Genomic DNA, 18,171 nt, shown 5'->3' with positions numbered 1-18,171 from the left:
GAATCACTGAAGGGTTAAACATGAAGCGTGTGCTGCTGAGTCACTGATGCTGAGAAGTGACGATAGTGATACTGGCACCGATAAGATGTCATTGCTGCTCCAGTGAACAGACTGAAAACCAAGAAAATCTGGAGATCTCGGTGTTTTTCTTTCCAGTAAAACATTTTGTTACAGTCATTCATTTTTTTTTCTCCATGTGTCAACAAAAAAACATCAATTTGTAAAATCCATTCAAGGAATATCTACTCGATTTAAATTTTTTTAATGATAGGTTAATTATACGGTTATTTATAAGTTGTGCAGATATAATAAAATGAAACTACATTTACATTGGAGGTCAACATTTATGAGCATTACATAGACATGGCATTTTTGGGCATTTTTACATTTGTGGGTGTATTTGTAAATATTTGAAACTCTTTTAAATCATTCAAAATGGACATATAAAGAGTGATGATTAATAGCAAATTATAACATAGCTGTAATGATATGTATTGATCATTCTAATCTTTATAATGTGCCACATTGTAGTTTAACACATGACAACAAGACATTCGCCAACAATTTTGTAAATCATGAAAACATGTTGAGCTTTTGTTGAACTCGAAACATATTTCCTCTTATTACAGCTCTGTTATTACATAGTATATATGTTTTATATTGTCACTTATTTCTTGTCTGCTAGTGCACCGCTTATAAATGCCTCATAGACAGAATTTTTATAATATAATAAAATGTCCTTATGCTGCCTCCAACTGTACTGTAGTGTGCCTATTAGTTTATATTCTTGTTTCCTATACAAGTTTACTTAATGAGAGGGGCTAAAGTGTTAAAATAAAGTGTAACAAGCAGACCTCCACTCATAACTTTACACTGAGAGAGCCTATTAAAACAAAGAGGAGAGTTGTAGATTACAGCGTTGTGGCAGATCAATGTGAGATTGGGGAGTGGCAGCCTTTTGTCGTAATGACAACACTTGGACTGAGGGGGTCATGTGGAAAAACGGCAGTGGTCAGCACTCAGGGGATGACAGAGGTACCAGGAGCACAACTACAGCTATCAGCAGCACGGAGGGCAATAGAAAGGGCTATTAGTCAGCTGAGGTCGGGAAGTCCACAGAGGAATGGTAGCTGTGATGAGCCCGGCCTGAGCTGTGCTCCATTTTTAATGACACCAAGTCCTAGAAAAGATGTGGAGCAGCTGAGCTGCTTGGCCTGGTCTGTCACGAAAGCTTTTTGCTGCTTAACATCAGTCAAACCCCCTCATTAATCCTAATCAATGAGAGCTAGCTGCAGGGACTGCATCTTCTTTCATTTACATGACAGCAGCCCATCTGATCCATATTAGGAGCTCCAGTCACACATGGAAATATGTCCATACTGTCCAGGGCTACAGCATCAGAGGAGCTGTTCAATAATGCATGCTGAAACTCAACAGGTAGTCCTGCTGTTTAGGCTCATGGCAGCACAATAAGCACAATGTATCCTTCAGCCCTAATGTGGCAGTAAATTAGCCATCAATAAATAGGTGGTTATACAAACAATGGAAAAGTATAGGACAGCTTGAGTATCATGGAAGGGGGCCGTGCTTTGCAAGTTTCAATTATACATCGGTATAGGGCAAGGAGGTGACCATGGAAACGGAAACAGAAACTAAAAGAAACCTGAGAGTGCAGGTGAGATGCCTTCCCCTTAAGATTAGAAGGAGCTCAGGGGTTAAGCCTTGCACTGCAGGTGGACTGCTCTTCCCTTTGTCTGACTATGGACCTGCCATCTTTATTGATTTGCATATTGTTGGAAGTCGTGGCCGTAAAATGTAAGTAAGCTTCTTTATATTTAACATTCACCTCATTAATCCTCTGGTTTACAATGGCAAGAAAGTTGAAATGCTGTAATAGGTTGTTGCATCTGGAAATCCAACATACTAATAGCTTTGGGTTCGTAAACTGAGCGTGTACTTGCAAGGGCTGATTATGTAACTAATATATTCCTAGAATCTCTTCTATTAATTTTTAGCAACATCCTTTTTAGCACTTTTTGGCTCTGGCAGCTCTGATGTTCCATTGAGAGAAAAAGTGTGACTCAGAGCCATTTCAATCTGGGTATGACTGAGAAACTTTAAATTACGAGTCACACAGGCAGAGATAGAAAGAAGAAAATAGGCATAAATTTGACTTGAAATAAAATGATAAGAATATTTCAGAAAAAGTGAAATAGATACCATATTCCTTTGCCAAATCTGTAAGATCCAATAGTTCTCGACCTTGTAAAATCCTCTGCAGTGTAACTGTTCATGATATGGGGTTGTGCAAATACACAAGTGTCTGGTCCTCTTGTTTTTTTAAAGTTTTTTAATTAAAATGAAATATTCCTGTAGAATAAACACTGTTATCCAGCACAACAAGGATATCCTTCTGAGACGGAGAGCTTTTGTGAAGGAAAGGTCAGTAAAAGTGAATTTTTTCACAAAAAGAACTTGAAACCTCAGCAACAATAGATGAAGGCTGACAGCACAAATAACAATAAGTAATTGTGGTCAACGCCTATCTTTGTGCCTGGAAATTATGGCACAAAGACAAATCAGAAAAAGAGACTTTGATATACATCTTAAACAGGTCTAAGATTGGAGACTATACAGCTTTAATTTCACAGATGCTGGAAATGGAAAAATTTTTATTTGCCTCCTGTCCTTTGGCTTCTTTTAAAAATATGGATGTAGTGTATTAATAGTGAGCCCTTAATTTTGTGTAATTTTGTATTCAGAGGTTCAAACATTGGTCCCAGTGTCTTACATAATGCTTCTAATGCACCTGCAAGTGTATGTGAATCTCACACAATGAATCCTTGCTCTGTGTACTGTATAAAGTTACCGTTTTGCTCTTGACACCAACCGCTGCTGCTAATTATAGGTTGGGATCAATATCTAGGACACTAATGAGGTACAATTTCATCCCTGACAGCATTTCCACACTTGAAATCGCTCTTGTGCTCTACAGTTTAGATTTTAGCCTTTAAGGTTCAAATATTCACGATGTAGAAACTCTCAGGGTCCCAGTCAGGGTTTTAGACATACTTAACTTATGAGCTCAGGTGCAGAGAACACCCTCTCAGTCTGTAAAGGTTTAAATATTTTGAACGTTCACATTTTATTTAGTCAGTCAGCTGTTTAGTGAATCAATCTTGCAGTGTAAAAGTCTGTTGTTTAAAAGCCTGTTCTGATGGGGTAATACTAGTCTTCTTGTTTAAACGTTCTCAAATTTAAATATGAGTCTTAATCAGTGCTGAGCAATTTGAAAAAAAAGTAATGCACTACATTACTTATTACTTCTCCGTCAAGGGTGCCCTTAAAGAACTCCAAATTCTCCACTACTTTTACAAGAATTCATCCATTCATCCCTTTTCTTCTACTTACCCGGAGCTGGGTCACAGTGGCAGCAGGGCATTCCAGACTTCCCTCTCCCTAGCAACATTTTCCAGGTCAGATGAGATATGTAATCCCTCCATCGAGCTCTGGATCTACCCTGAGGTCTCCTCTCAGTTGGATGCGCCCAGAAAACCTCTAAAGGAAGACATCCAAAAGGCATCCGAATTAGATCCCTGAACCACCTCAACTGGTTCCCTTCGACGTGAAGGAGGAGCGACTCTACGGCTTTCTCTGGATGTCCAAGCTTTTCACCCTATCTCTAAGGCTGAGGCCATTGACCCTATGAAGGAAATTCATTTTTGCGCGTTAGTATCCACATAATTTCAGTCACTACCCAGAGCTCATGACCATACGGGGTTGGAACACTCATTGACTTGTAAATCAAGCGCTTTGCCTTCTGGTTCAGCTCCGTCTTCACCATGACAGTCCGTTGTAACACCTGTGTTACTGATGATGCTGCATCACTCTATCTGTTTATCTTGCAATCCATTTTCCTGTCACTCATATGCTAACATAGTCAAAGTCCTTAACTTGTAGCTGCAACTCACCCCCAACCCAAAGAGAGCAATCCATTACTTTCCCAGAGAGAACTATGGCTCAGACTTGAAGAAGCCAACTCTCTTCCCAGTCACTTTACATTCAGCTGCAAAGCACTCATGGTCATGGTCTGATGAAGCTGATGAACCACATCATCTGTAAAAAATAGAGATGCAACTCTGAGGTCCCCAAACCTGGACACCCTCCTCTCCCCAGCTGCAGCTTGAGATTCTGTCCACGAATGTCACAAACAAGATCAGTGACAAGGGGAAACACTGGCCAAGTCTAAAGCCAACCAGAAACATATTTTACTTTATGCAGAGGATATGAAGACAGCTCTCTCTTTTTATAATGGCCCTGGTACCCCATTCTTCCACAGTACCCCCGACAGGTTTCTCCCTTCTTTAAGTCCTGGATGTATGTCTTTGATAAGTTCCTTATTCAGAGTGCTCTGTGACGCTATTTGCTTACTGGCTTTACTACCAGGGTGGCCTAAGTCTTTGTACTTAGTCTGAGCACAGGAATCGCCACTGTAGAACCTCTTTCAGCCCTGCTTTTGGTGGAGAAAAGGTGCCACTTCAGGGTACATAGCCAACTTCTGAGTGGCCCTGAAAAAACTGCTGTGTGGACCCAGACAATAATTAGTCAAAATCCAGTGAGAGCAAACACCAATTTTCTGCCCTCTCAATGTCTTTGTCAGTCTTCTCCTCTCTAACATTGCCATCAGTAACATCAAAGTCACATTACAGGTTAACATAACAAACTGCCACTGTCCTTTCTGCGTATTCATAGAATACTATGATCTGACATAGTTTTGGTGCGCTCTGAGTTAATGTTATCGTTGAAGCTGTGGAATCCGACACCACAAAAGAAACAGAAGGGCTGAAAGGGCAGATTATGGGTCCTCTACTGTAAAGGTCTGCACCATCTCACGCTTGCCCCGAGGCAGTAATCTACCTTACAATACCTTCAAAAGCAACTTGACACCAGAGTTTTAGTTGTTGTAATATCCTTAGTCCAGATGTAGTCTTTTCTCCTCTGTCGATAGATCTTTGTTTCCTCTCCTCATCACACCTGCCTCAGCCTGTTTGCTGAAGGCAAATTAATTAATAGTAACCCTCTATCTAACTTCCATTAAGAGAACTAACAAGCTGAATGAAGAATGAAAATTTAAAATCAGGAGTAATAAGCAGACACCAAAATCAGAGCTAAAGGGGGAAATAATTAATCCTCATTAAAAAAAAATGTTCATCTGGTGGCCAGAAACAAGTAATTGATGATGTTACTCCATCAATGCTGGATGTTGAACTAAACAGCTACCCCAAACAAGGTTGCCACATCAATTTTAAAAAGAGGTGATGCAGCGAGTCAGTGTTTTCCTTCACTCAAAAAGATGTTTTCTACAGTGCAGTTTAGATGTTTGGGCTTCATAGCTCTGGCTGTCAATCACAGGCGCAGACAACATGTTCTTCCTAAAGGGGGTGGGAACAGCAGAAGTTCAGTGGTTCACAAACCAAAACCACCTGTTCACAACAATCCTGAAACCAGGGGTTACATAGTCATGATGAAGTGAACCATCTTTGCAGTTTTTTTAGCTGAAAAACTGAAAGATGCACTGAAGGGACATTTGAGACTGTACTGAAAATACACAATATGGGATCTACAAGGAAAAATAGTAACACTCCTATATCATTAGTTCCACCTGCTTTGTCCTTTAGTGGGTCAAAAGTAGCAATACTACATTATAACAAGACTCTGCTACTAATAAAGGTCCTGGATTGAAAATGCAAAAAAATGTTAAGTGTACTTTCATAACAGCAGCGACATTAACGACCACCCTCAATGTGTAAAGTAGGATTTTACTGATGTAGTTGCTTAAATTGAAGATAATTTGAACTATTACCTTGTTCTGCTTGTTTTTTCTTAACACTGATCATATTTTATAAGCTGACTACATATTTATATACTAATATTAAATACTACTTCCTATTACTTACTAATAAGTACTTCATAATTACTCTGTGTTAGCAGCAGATAGATAATGATGGTTAGAGTCATTGTGGATCAATGCACCACAGAGATGTGATTGATTTTCATTGATCTGCTGAGTCAGAGGCGCCCGTAGAGTGAATTCCTCTGTTGTTTTCTTTATGACTTGTATTGTTCTAGCTGATGCTGCAGCTGCAGTAATAAAAGTACAGCTGTGTCTGGAGTGCGTGGTTGGCGAAAAAACCTTATGGACCTCCATGTGTGTTACTGCCACTATATCCAGTCTGAGCTGATCTTTATTGCTCCCTCTGTGTGTGTCGCAGGTCAACACATCGTACAGGAACGTATAGTGGGAGGATACGCGCCGGTTCCACATTCAATCAAGTACATTGTGTCGATACAGACGAGGGACCGGCAGCACTTCTGCGGGGGCTTCTTGATAAACAAGTACTGGATAGTCTCAGCAGCACACTGTAACATTGGGTGAGCTCATTTTCTCCTTCTGATTTACCTCCACTGAGTATAAAAGTTGCATAACCTCAGGCATAAACACAAACTTGATGAAGTGGTAAAATAAATCCTGGGTCACGGTATACTCAACATGTTTGTATCCTGATTTAGCTTTTTGTAAGGAAGTTGTATTCAGCAGTAAAAGGCCTATTGACACAGGACGACCTCGACTTGACTTCTCTGCGTGTTAATGTGTGTAGACAAGATTTCATTAGAAGATCCAGTAATTTCAGTCCATATCAGATAGTCACTTCTGTGTATTGTCAGGACTGAAAGAAAACACCTGAAAATGATACAATCCCACCAGTAACAATGGAGCTCTGTGCTCCTGGAATCTGACACAAGCATATGATGGCCTCCAGGCTCACACTTTCATATGGTTTACATGGCTTTGGCTCACAAGGAAGCAGTCATATTAGATAATGTTTGGTGTTTAATCCAGTTTCCAGGGTTACGGCAGTCGGCAAACTGATATATTAGACCTTTTATTAAATGGCATATGCAGGATTGTCTGTACTGTCAAATTCCCAAATGTCAGTATTACGTATTTTACTGTTAGTCAACAAACAACAGCTTCTGTAGTCAAATTAATTTCTGCTTTTATAGCAGTTGCAGACCTTGTTTAAATGTCAATATGACAAAGCACAGAAATGAAATACTGTCACAGAGCATCTCTGTATTCTAGAACTAGATTGCACTCAAATATATCTTGAAGGAAGAGTAATTTTTTTATTGATTTTCATTTTTTGGAGAAAACTGTGCTTCAAGCGTCACTCATTTGTGATCATAAATTAACCGTGTTTGGGTTTTGCTCTGTCGGTTGCACGTTAAGAGTTTGGTATGTTATTAGACTAGCAGAGAAGCAAAAGAAATGCATGATATAATATTTTTGGCATCTATATTTTTTTTAGGTGTTATTTTTTTCAACATTCTCTTTAATAGTTTTGAAACATAGCAACCCTTATATTGAATATTGCAATGTGTATAAATATGATTACATAGATGCCATCAGTTCCCTTCATCAATCCCACCCACAACTTTGTATTTGACCACTAATTTCTTCAAGATGTGTACCTGTAAAAAGAAAATGGAATAAATATAAGGAGTACAGAGTATTTAAAATACAAACAGAAATACAAAAACAAAATAGTATATAAAGAAAACTGTTGCACAGAAGGAATAGATAGCAATTACTGTTAAATTCTTGTTATTTTAAAAAGTTTGTTTCCTTTATAGATGTAGTTGCTGGGTTTCGTTCCTTCTTTCTCTGTATCACAAACTTACAGCCTCTTGCGTTGAATCCTGAACTGGCAAACTTTAATTTAAGTCCATGGATGTGATGAACATTTTTATAGGTGTTGCCTATTAAAGATCAACTTATTGCAGTTCTAATGCAAAAATGTAATTTAACCCTCTTAAATATAAAAACTGCTGTGGAAAAGTATGTTGTTATAAAAAGCAGAATTACACCATTTATCAGAGCCAGAAACTGGAGAAAACAGTGAGTATCATCAGAGTTTTACGTCTCATCTGTTTTGTATGGATCCATCAATTAACTAAATGTAAGCTTAAAATTGTGAACTTCTACATGTTTACTTTATTGCCATTTAAATGAAATCATTTTTTCCCAACTCCCTATCATTCAATCAGTGCCTCCCCCACTGATCCTCTCAGAATCAAATGATTTTTCTGTACTGTAACTTTAGTATATTTAATGAAGTCATGCACAATTTCACCTTTATAATCTGAATATTTTCAGAGTTACATTCCCCTCAAATACGTAGTGATGGATCTACATTTCACCCTTTTTTCCATGAAAACTCACACTTTAATTCATGTGCTAACATAATTGCACAATGGTTTTCTAATCATCAGTTAGCCTTTCAACACCATTAGCTAATACAGTGTAGCATTAGAACACAGGAGTGATGGTTGCTGGAAATGTTCCTCTGTACCTCTATGTAGATATTCCATTAAAAATCAGCCATTTCCAGCTAGAATAGTCACTTGCCACATAAACAATGTCTTAGACTGTATTTCTGATTAATTTAATGTTATCTTCATTGAAAAAACAGATTTTCTTTCAAAAATAAGGACATTTCTAAGTGACCCCAAACTTTTGAAGTTTAGTGTGCCTCTATTGGAAACTAGTTTGGACACAGACGGAATCGTTGCCAGAAGGTGGCTTGTACACAAGCAGTGGTGGCTCAGTGGCCAAACATTAGAGCTACTGATTGGAAGGTCAGGGGTCAAAGCCTTAACGCTGTCTGCTCCAGGGGCCCTTAGTGTGGCTGACCCTGCAATCTGATCCCAGCTTCCTGTGATATGAGAAAATAGATCAATAGAGTACATAAAATTAAATAAATAAATAAATAAAATAAACAAGAATACACAAGTGACCCGACTGAATGTGAAAGCTGCTCAGCCTTTCATGTTTTTATTGACTTTTGTGGAAAATATTTACTTCTACAGGAATGATTAAAAAAGACATGCAATTCCCAGTGTCGGGTTAAAAACAGATTCAGTCTTTTGCTTGAAACCTCACTGCGTATTTCTATTGTGAGCTGTTTGATGCATGAATCTGTCTTTAATGAATGCCTCTCAATATTTGTTTTGACCCATAAATCCAGTAAAAACCCAAGAAATGTTGATACAATGCTATAATCCCACTCATTAACAAGCCTTTCTTTGGCAAAGACATTCAGCCATTATCTGGGAGCAAAGGCTTCTTCTGCGTTACTTTAAAACTTGACTTGTAATTTCACGGTTGCACTTAATGCTATTTCAATATTAACAACAAATTAAATGTGACAGATGCTTCTTATAGTGACAGACCCAAAGACAAATATTCCCTCTGAGTATTTCAACATCTTTCAGCTCATTATTTTGGTTCATTCATCCTCACAGACCAAAGCAGAGCGAAAAAGGGAGTGAATTAAACTATTATTTGTTATATAATCACAAACATTACTCCAGATGAACATTCATGTAACTGCCGGATGAGCATTTTGGAAAAAGTTGTTATGCAACTTTTTCAGGTGATTGTGTGCCAAGCTACAGCTCACTTCTGTAAAAAAAAAAAAAAAAAAAAAAAAAAAAAAAAAAGACTAAGTGTGTAATTAATAACTGTGATAAGAGTCACACTCCAGTTAAGTGTTCCAGAAACCTGGATTTAACGTGCTGGTTTACTGGCAAGGCTTTACTGGAACGGCCTGATATAACACCGCAGTTATTGATGCTATTACTTACACTAATACCTTTCCTGGCAATATAAAATTTCCTGCTATTAAAATTGTTTTCCAGTGGCTTTGTTCTGTTCAAGTGCCAAGACGATGAAACTGAAGCACATGAACTGAATTCAGCTATCATTCATTTTAATGTGCTTTTCATGTTATGACAAAATATCTTCTATGAAAGAGGTCAATAGTGAAAGTGATCCTTAGACTTCTGTTACATTTAGAAGTTATGGACAGAAAAAAAATTAAAAGATGGAGTTGGATGTGTTGCGATTAAAAGCTAATTCATACACGACTTCATAAAGCACAGCAAAGTACAGCAGAGGAAAATGCAACAAAATAAATTTGTGAGCGTGTCTCACTGACTCCCCCCAGATACATTTACAATCTGTTGACCCCTTATGACCTTACTCGCAGCCTTACATCCTCAGGTAGATCCCCTCTGGTTGTTCCAAAGTTGAAGCTTAAATCTAAGGGTGACGGAGCTTTCTCCATCAGGACCCTTCGACTTTGGAACAACCTGCTTGAGGAGATAAGGCTTGCAGAGTCAGTAACTTCTTTTAAATCACTTCTGAAAACCCACTTTTATAGACTTGCTTTTATGTGAAGTTTACTTTTAGCTTTTTTTGTTTTAGTGTTCTATTTTGTATTATGTCCTGTTTATTTTAGATGTTCTCTCTCTGCCTGGTTCTTTGGTGTCATGTTGTCTCTAATTCTTTAATTCTCACAATTTATTGACTTTTCATTTCTAACTTTAACCCTCCATCTTATTCTTTAATTTTCAAACTGTCTAGGTCCTTTGTTTGATATGTGTGCTAATCTAGCTAATTATTCATTTAAATTATTATCATTTTTAATATTTATTTTTAATTGACTGCTGTGTCTTGTCTCCTTATGTCTTGCTTGATTGTCTGTGTTGCATGTTTTGACTGTACAAGCACTTTGTGAATGCTGTTCTTAAGGTTGCTATATAAATAAAGTTATTATTGTTATTATTAGAATCCTAACTTGCCACCTCCTTGTCTACATCTTGCCTGGGGATGAGTGTGTAAGTGATGAGTATGCACAAAAAATTCCCTTGCATAAAGTGCTATTTATAAAGTAATCTGCAGTGGAAATGTGCATACATAAGCTTCGTCTGTTTTATAAACTTCACTTTGAATTATTTAACAGTGATGAATTTCTTTTTATTAATATTCAACTCATCATTTCCCTGCATTAATGATTATTTCATTTTATCCTGAATTACTCTGTGCCTCCTGTTTCAAAACGGTTGGAGAGCTTCACGAGCGCAACACGATCTGTAGAACGGCACTTGTTCTTTGCCGTTTGAGTTCGTTGGCAGCTTTACTGAGTGGTGGTGGGCACAAGTATCGATATGCAAATGGGTGTTTAAGGGTCTCTCTACATCTATTTATTGCAGACTGTGGGAGTGAAAATGAGGCTCCTCCACATGCGCTCAATTCCACAGTGATTGGGATTTATAAAGCAGAGTCAGGTGTCTGTGCGGCTTCATAAATGTGACAAAAAGTGTGTACAGAGTCTGACTGTGGAGGTTATACTCTCATCTTTGGGAATTTTATTAGGTTTGGCTGCTGGCTGTGGCTTTGTATAATGTGCAGAATCAGTATTCCCATCTAGCTTTTGGAGGAAGAAGAAGAAAGTGAATTTTATTTCCCAAAATGTGTTCAGCAATTTCTTAATTTTCACAGCAACTTTATTAACATCGTTGTCCTTACATTTTAACACAAAAGTCTAATTTCGTCTTTTTTTTTTTAATCTATAGGGTACATAAAATGCTGATAGTGGCAGGAGACTACTCTTTGACCATTTATGAGGGGACCGAACAGGAAATCCTGCCCCACCTTGTGGTGCCCCACCCTGCTTACAACAGCACCACAAACAACAGCGACATTATGCTTATCAAGGTCCGAAATACAAACTGTCAGCCGTCTTCTGTCTTTACTAGTGGGTGTTACTCCATCTGTGTCTGAATCTGTGTTAGATGGCCTGTTTATTGATCACACTGTCCTTCATCTGTCCAGCTGAGGGCCCCCATCTATCTGAACAGCTACGTCTCCATCGCCCTGCTGCCCAGGCAGGACGCCACCATATCAGAGGGCAGAGTGTGTCGGGTGTCAGGCTGGGGATACACCAGTCCTAGCGGGAGCCAGATCCCCTCCACCCTCCGAACTGTCAAGCTGCCTATCATCTCCTCAGGAAAGTGTAACAGCAGTGAGTCGTTCAACGGCAGCATCACAGAAAACATGCTCTGTGCCGGTTACAGTATTGGTGGGAAGGACGCCTGTCAGGTAAGAGGATTTCAGTATTTTTCTTTACCAAGTCTGTGGATGTGATGGACAGTCTTATAAATGTAAGATGTAATTTAACCCTCTGAACCAGGAAAATTGCTGTGGAGAGGCTTGTTGTCTTTTTAGAAATTGCCAAAATGACACTATTTATTGAAGTGAGAAACTGAAAAAACAAAGTTTCTTGTTTCGTTTGGTTCATGAGGAAAATTTACCAAATCTAATTTAAAAGCTGTTGATATTCATTAAAATCACTTCATTCTACATGTCATTTAAAGATTTGCTCTAACAAGTCTGTGTAAAAAAAAAAAAAAAAACAAAGAATTCTCTGCTTCTTGGTGCAACTGTAAAGTCTTAGTAATTCCACTGCAAACGACAGTCAAGTGACAGAAATTAGGGGACTATTCAGCTGAACTAGGCTGAACTGCAGGAAATGTTTACACAGAGCAGATAGGCGAAAGGTAATAAAATGAATTTAAAATGTTAATAGTTTAAAGTCTGTTGTATTTTCCAGTATTGTCAATACCAAATGAGCCCACATTGAGTAAAATGTAACAGCAGCAAAAAACAGAAAGAAACTGCTTGAAGTTCAGTGGGTTAAAACAGACAACGTTTATAACAGATGTAAGAGGTTGTCAGGCTGTGGCAACCTCTTATTAGATGGATCAACTCAGTGTTGTCTTTTCATCATACTGGTTTACGACATTATAAACATTACAGAGTGTCACCAGATCCGTTTGCCTGACGGGTACCAGGCTGTAAAATGTCACATTAGTGGGACGCTTGAAAAAGCATCATGTCATCCCTGATTTTTCCCTCCATCCCGGCTTTCAGGGGGACTCAGGCGGTCCACTGGTATGCGACGGCCGGGTCTACGGTGTGGTGTCCTGGGGGAGAGGCTGCGCTGATGCTCAGTTTCCTGGAGTCTACACGGCTGTGTCCAAGTTCCGTAGATGGATAGACAACACCATATTCAGCTACTACAGCAGATGTAACAAGTTTTAGTGCCCAGTGTTACTCAGTGGAGACTTGACAAGCTTCATGTCACTGTTGACCTCTTTGACCTACTGTTATATTTGTTTTACCGTTTGTGCACATTTAAGGTATATGGTCATGTGTGAAAGAGATAGTTTGACACTTTGGGAAATTGTCTTATTTGCTTTTCTTGTTGAGAGTTAGATGGGAAGATTGATATCACTCTCACGGCTGTTTGTTAAATATGTAGCAGTGTGTAGGCTTAATGTAGCATAAAGTCTGGATACATTCATCCATCCATTAACTATAAACACTGCTTAATCTTCATTAGGATCGCGGGGGGGCTGGAGTCTGTCCCAGCTGACTTAGGGTGAAGGCAGGGGACACCCTGGACAGGTCACCTGTCTATCACAGGACTACATATAGAGACAAATAATCACACTCACAGTCACACCTATGGACAATTTAGAACTACCAATTAACCTGAGCATGTTTCTGGACTGCAGGAGGAAGCCAGAGAAAACCAGTCCGGATACATGATATATCTACAGTTAACCAATTAACATGCGTGTTCCCTGTTTGTTGCTGCCAGTTGTTGTGGTTTGTTGGGCTTTTTCTTAAATATTTGTGTTTCCCACTATCCTCATCCCGAGAGGACAGATATGAGAGCAGTATCGATCTTCTCATCTCACACTTCCCAAAGCATTGTAGTATTTCTTTGAGTTTGACATGCATCACCCCTACTGTTGGTCTGTTTTAAGCATTTCAAAAACAAAACAAGTGATGGATAGTCCACCAACACCCTCAGACAAAATATGTTGACCACATCTCCACAGTATCAAGATTGAGGTGCCATATCACTGCTTCGAAATCATTCAAAATCAGAGCTTTCATGAAGAAGTATTTGAAATGCTGTAAGCAGGTGAACTCACATTAAACCACAGTGTAACTGGTGCTGCAGCAGCAACATCACAGTTAATGCGAGAGACACACCGACAGCGACAAATGCAAGGCAATACAGCAGACCTACAAAAAAAGCAAAAACAGAAACCAAAAAAACGTGCCCTCTATGAAGCACGCAGTGTTTTGTTTTGTTAGACTGAAGCAGAAATTATTAAAAATTAAACTGAAGCCATTTTCTTACATTATTGTGCAATGATAATCTCTGTTGGTGCTGTTTTCCAGTATTTCCTACATAACAATTAGTTAATTAAGGAAATAGTCAAATTTTAACTGAACATGACAATAATTGTTAGTTTCAGCACAGAAAACTCCCAGTTCATGAGGAGGGTGTTTTATTTTGTTTACAGGTTTGTTGTATTGAATTGCAAAAACAAACATCAGATGGTAAAATTCCAGCCTTTGATCAGCTTTAATACCAATAGATTGATTCATTCCTCGCAGTCACATTTAATCAATAATAGACAATGCATGCATGCAGAATTTCTGTTCCATCACTTTGAACGTAAACTAACTCAGTTACAATAATTAAGTGCTTATTTACTGTATATGTGTGTGTGGTGGAGGAAGACAACGAAGCTGCTGCTTGATAAGCATGTATCTGGTTTTTAGAATGAAGTTCAGTTAGTAAGTAGTACTGATTACTGCCAATTTCACATGATGTATTTATGGACTGAGCATAAAGCACCTTTATAAGTGTGAGAGATGAGTAAATGCATGGAAGCAGGTGGATGAAATGTGAGTGTGTTTCAAAACAACAAAATAAACTGCGTTTTTTTGTTTTATACACTCTAATAAATGACTGATCGTCTTTGTTTTTTTCCACTCACTGTCTGGCTGACTTCTCGATGTGCACTTACAAAGCCGATGTTGCAGCTCGGAGGCTTGTCATCACTCTTTGCTTCTGAGTGAAGACCTTTATTAATGGATTACACAGGCTGTTTGGATAAATAACTCACAAAATCCTCTTCATGCTGTGTCATTTATACAAGTCAATGAAGCCACTACAGGGGGACATTTTAATCACTACACTGATGATTTTTTTTTTTTTCAAAACTACAGCGATCCCTTCTGATAGCGAGTGCAAGTCTCGGCTGCTTGTCACTAGCTTCATTCAGACAGCTGAAGAATTATCCCAAAACTGGAATGCCTTCATGAAATATGCATGGGGCCTGTCCTCCCTCTGAGCAATCAGTGTAATGGCTCCGAGGAGTCGCTGAACTCCTTCCTCCTCATGAAGCAGTGATTCCCGAAAAGGCGAGCAGCGGCGAAGGTAAAATCAGTACAGACTGCATCACACCTGATAGGTGTTGGCACATCACAACAGAATGAATAGTTGATGGCCTACTTCAGAGGCAGCTCCGGTTTCTCTCCTCGGCCCTGTTTGTTCTGTGCTGATGGGTGTGTCACTGCCCCTTGTGATTGATGGATTTCAGGGTCTTTTATGCCTCTGATTTTACAGGCTTGGTTACATGAGGGCTGATTCCCTTTGTTCCTGCATGAGAAAGCCTCTCCAGGGAGTGTTAGAGTGTATCAGCTGACGTGGATGTTGCAGAGCCTCCTATATGCTCGGGTCACAAAAAGCAATGCCCCTCTCTGCGCTGTGTGGAAAAGTATTGACTGAGGTATACAGATTGTGGCCATTCCCCACATAGCTTCTCCCAACGGACGGTGCTTTGTGGCAGCTGGGAAGACAACAGGCTTTACAATAATAATGGCTTCTTTTCGCCAAACTAGGCCGCCAGCATCGGTTATTTTCCAGTATGTAAAAAACAAAGTTTGCTATAATTGCAGACATTTGAGATGTGATCATATATGAGCATAAAAAAAGATGTAAGTCCTTTATTTAAAATCATCCTTGAGGAAAAATGCTAACTGAAGTGTGTAGCATTCAATCCTGTAATGTTAATTTGAACTACATAATAAACTGCCCAGTCAGAAAAAAAACTTTTCCACTCTAATATTTTGTTGGACTGCCTTTAGCTTTGAGTACAGCACTCACTCGCTGTGGCATCATTTCGATAAGCTTCTGCAATGTCACAGCATTTAATTCTCTCTAGAGGTGCATTAATTTTTAACCAAGATCTTGTATTGATGATGGGAGAGTTGGAATGCTGCACAAAATCTTCTAAAGCACATCCCAAAGATTCTCAGTATGGCTGAGGTCTGGACTCTGTGGAGGCCAATCCATGTATGAAAATGACGTCTCATGCTCCCTGATCCACTCATTCATGATGTGAACCCCATGAATCCTGGCATCATCATCTTGGAACATGCTCATGAAATCAGGGAAGAAAAACTCCATTGATGGAAAGACCTGGTCATTCAGTATATTCAGGTAGTCAGCTGACCTCATTCTTTGGGAACATAATGTTGCTGAACCTGAACAACCCCAGATCATAACCCAAACCTCCACAGGCTGGTAGACACTAGACATGATGAGTGCATCACTTCATCCACCTCTCTTCTTACCCTGATGCCCCCATCACTTTGGAACAGGGTAAATCTGGACTCATCAGACCACATTTGTTCCTCGAAGATGATGGTTCACCACTATCCTTCAGGTTTTAATAATGCGGTTCTTAGCCTGGTTTTAATAGTTTCAGAAATCTTCTTAGTTGTTTTCTTTGCTTGATGCAGGCCAATAATTTGACCCTTCTGAGACAGATTAACATCCTTTCCATGACCACCAGATATGTCTTCTGACATGGTTGTTTAAGAAATGAGAAGCTCCTCACTGCATCAGCTAAGGTTAAATAAGTTGTTGCCAGCTGAAATAAATTCATCACTTCAGTAATTATTCAATGGAAGGCTCTTAACTATTTCCTTAGTTAAAACCAGGTGGTCACTTTTTTTGGCCAGGCAATGTATATTGGTAGACTGAGATCAACCCTGTCAAAAGGTCGCAAGCTAATTCTGAGGAGTGAAAATGAGAAGAATAAATCTTTAAGATAACATAAGATAACATAATACAAGATAAAATTTATTCACCTAGGAAATTTACATGTTACATGTTCACTATGCAACCCATTAGTACTCGGTGGTCTATACTAAATTATTGCATGAGTATTCGGTGACTGCTTAGACAAATAACTACAACACAACCTCTGTCAGGAGATGCAAACCAAGCCCCTAAGTGGGGGTATGTGCAAACACCATTTGCTTCAGAATGTGGGAGTGTGTTACAAAGTTTGTATAAGTATTGTTGTGAACTGACATTTGATGCCTTTGGTGTTCCAATACTCAGACATGTGTGTTTGTATGGTGTTTTTGACTGACTGCATTTTTATGGGGGATGCAGGGTGTACATAAAGTATGAAAAGAGCTCAAAATGATGTGAAACACCCACAAAACTCTAAATGTCACGTCTGTGAATTCGCTCATGTTCAGAGCAATGAGCCCTCAGCAGCCATTACTGCATCGTTACAGGAGTTTTTGAGTGTTCAGCAGCACTCACATCTTCAAACTCACCCTTTTTATCTCAGCTGTACACCTACAGAGTTTCGAGGCTGCATTTTGTACAGGTGCGACACATTTGCATGGACAAAATCTGTCCGCAGAAAGACAGAACGACTGCCAAAGCACTGAAAACCACCTTTGTGTTGGTCTGCCCTACAGCAGGTGTCTCCATGGCCACGTTTTGCCACACAGACTCACAAGGTGAAAAAATACACCAGTCATGCCATGTCTAGACGGTAACAAGATGTTCTCACAGATCATCTCTGAAATATGACAAGATGCTGCAACCACTCATTATTTAATTGTAAGGGATCACATGCCAAAAAGTAATTCAATAGTTGATTCATTTTTATAACATTATCACTTGTGTTTTTATGTAAAATTTCAGTCTGAAAATTAACGACAGTACCACAAGGTCCTCAACACAGTCCTTTACAGTCATTACATGTATAGTTACACCTGTATCTGGACACTCAGACACTTTTCTGAAGGTACCCTGTTATTGGATAAAAAATAAAGTCACCAGTGATTCAAAGCAGATGGATTTTTTTTTATATACAAGAGATGACAGAGGTTTTAAAATGCACATGAATAATTGTACCACCAGGGGGCATTTGATCACTAAAGCATGAGGAACAGAAAACAACAGATGAGGTGCAGCCCTGCTGGCTCTTCCCTTCCTCCTTTCTGATTATATTCCTCTCAAGTGTTGTGTCTGCGCATGAAAACGTTACATCATACTTGTCTATGGTACAAAAATGTAGCATTACTGT

General features: G+C 39.0%; 1 protein-coding gene across 1 annotated transcript; it reads left to right on the top strand.

Annotated features, from left to right (window-relative positions):
* Positions 1-1,668: 1,668 nt before the first annotated feature.
* Positions 1,669-14,738, top strand: zmp:0000001088 (trypsin-3). The gene is made up of 5 exons (XM_023261433.3): positions 1,669-1,815; positions 6,273-6,432; positions 11,482-11,623; positions 11,741-12,007; positions 12,839-14,738. The coding sequence occupies exons 1-5, from the start codon at positions 1,761-1,763 to the stop codon at positions 13,007-13,009; spliced, it is 795 nt and encodes a 264-aa protein (XP_023117201.1). The 5' UTR covers positions 1,669-1,760; the 3' UTR covers positions 13,010-14,738.
* The last annotated feature ends 3,433 nt before the right edge of the window (positions 14,739-18,171 follow it).

Source organism: Amphiprion ocellaris, chromosome 8 (assembly GCF_022539595.1).
Source record: "Amphiprion ocellaris isolate individual 3 ecotype Okinawa chromosome 8, ASM2253959v1, whole genome shotgun sequence".
Classification (NCBI taxonomy): Eukaryota; Metazoa; Chordata; class Actinopteri; family Pomacentridae; genus Amphiprion; species Amphiprion ocellaris.
The sequence above is the reverse complement of the archived record's forward strand: the minus strand, read 5'-3'. Positions and strand labels throughout refer to the sequence as shown.

What these genes read in the sequence shown, in the direction of transcription:
- zmp:0000001088 (XM_023261433.3), top strand. Translation starts at nt 1,761, where the DNA reads ATGGACCTGCCATCTTTATTGATTTGCATATTGTTGGAAGTCGTGGCC. An exon ending in GGAAGTCGTGGCCGTAAAAT is followed by an intron (nt 1,816 to 6,272) that starts GTAAGTAAGCTT and finishes TGTGTGTCGCAG; the next exon opens with GTCAACACATCGTACAGGAA. An exon ending in GCGACATTATGCTTATCAAG is followed by an intron (nt 11,624 to 11,740) that starts GTCCGAAATACA and finishes TCATCTGTCCAG; the next exon opens with CTGAGGGCCCCCATCTATCT.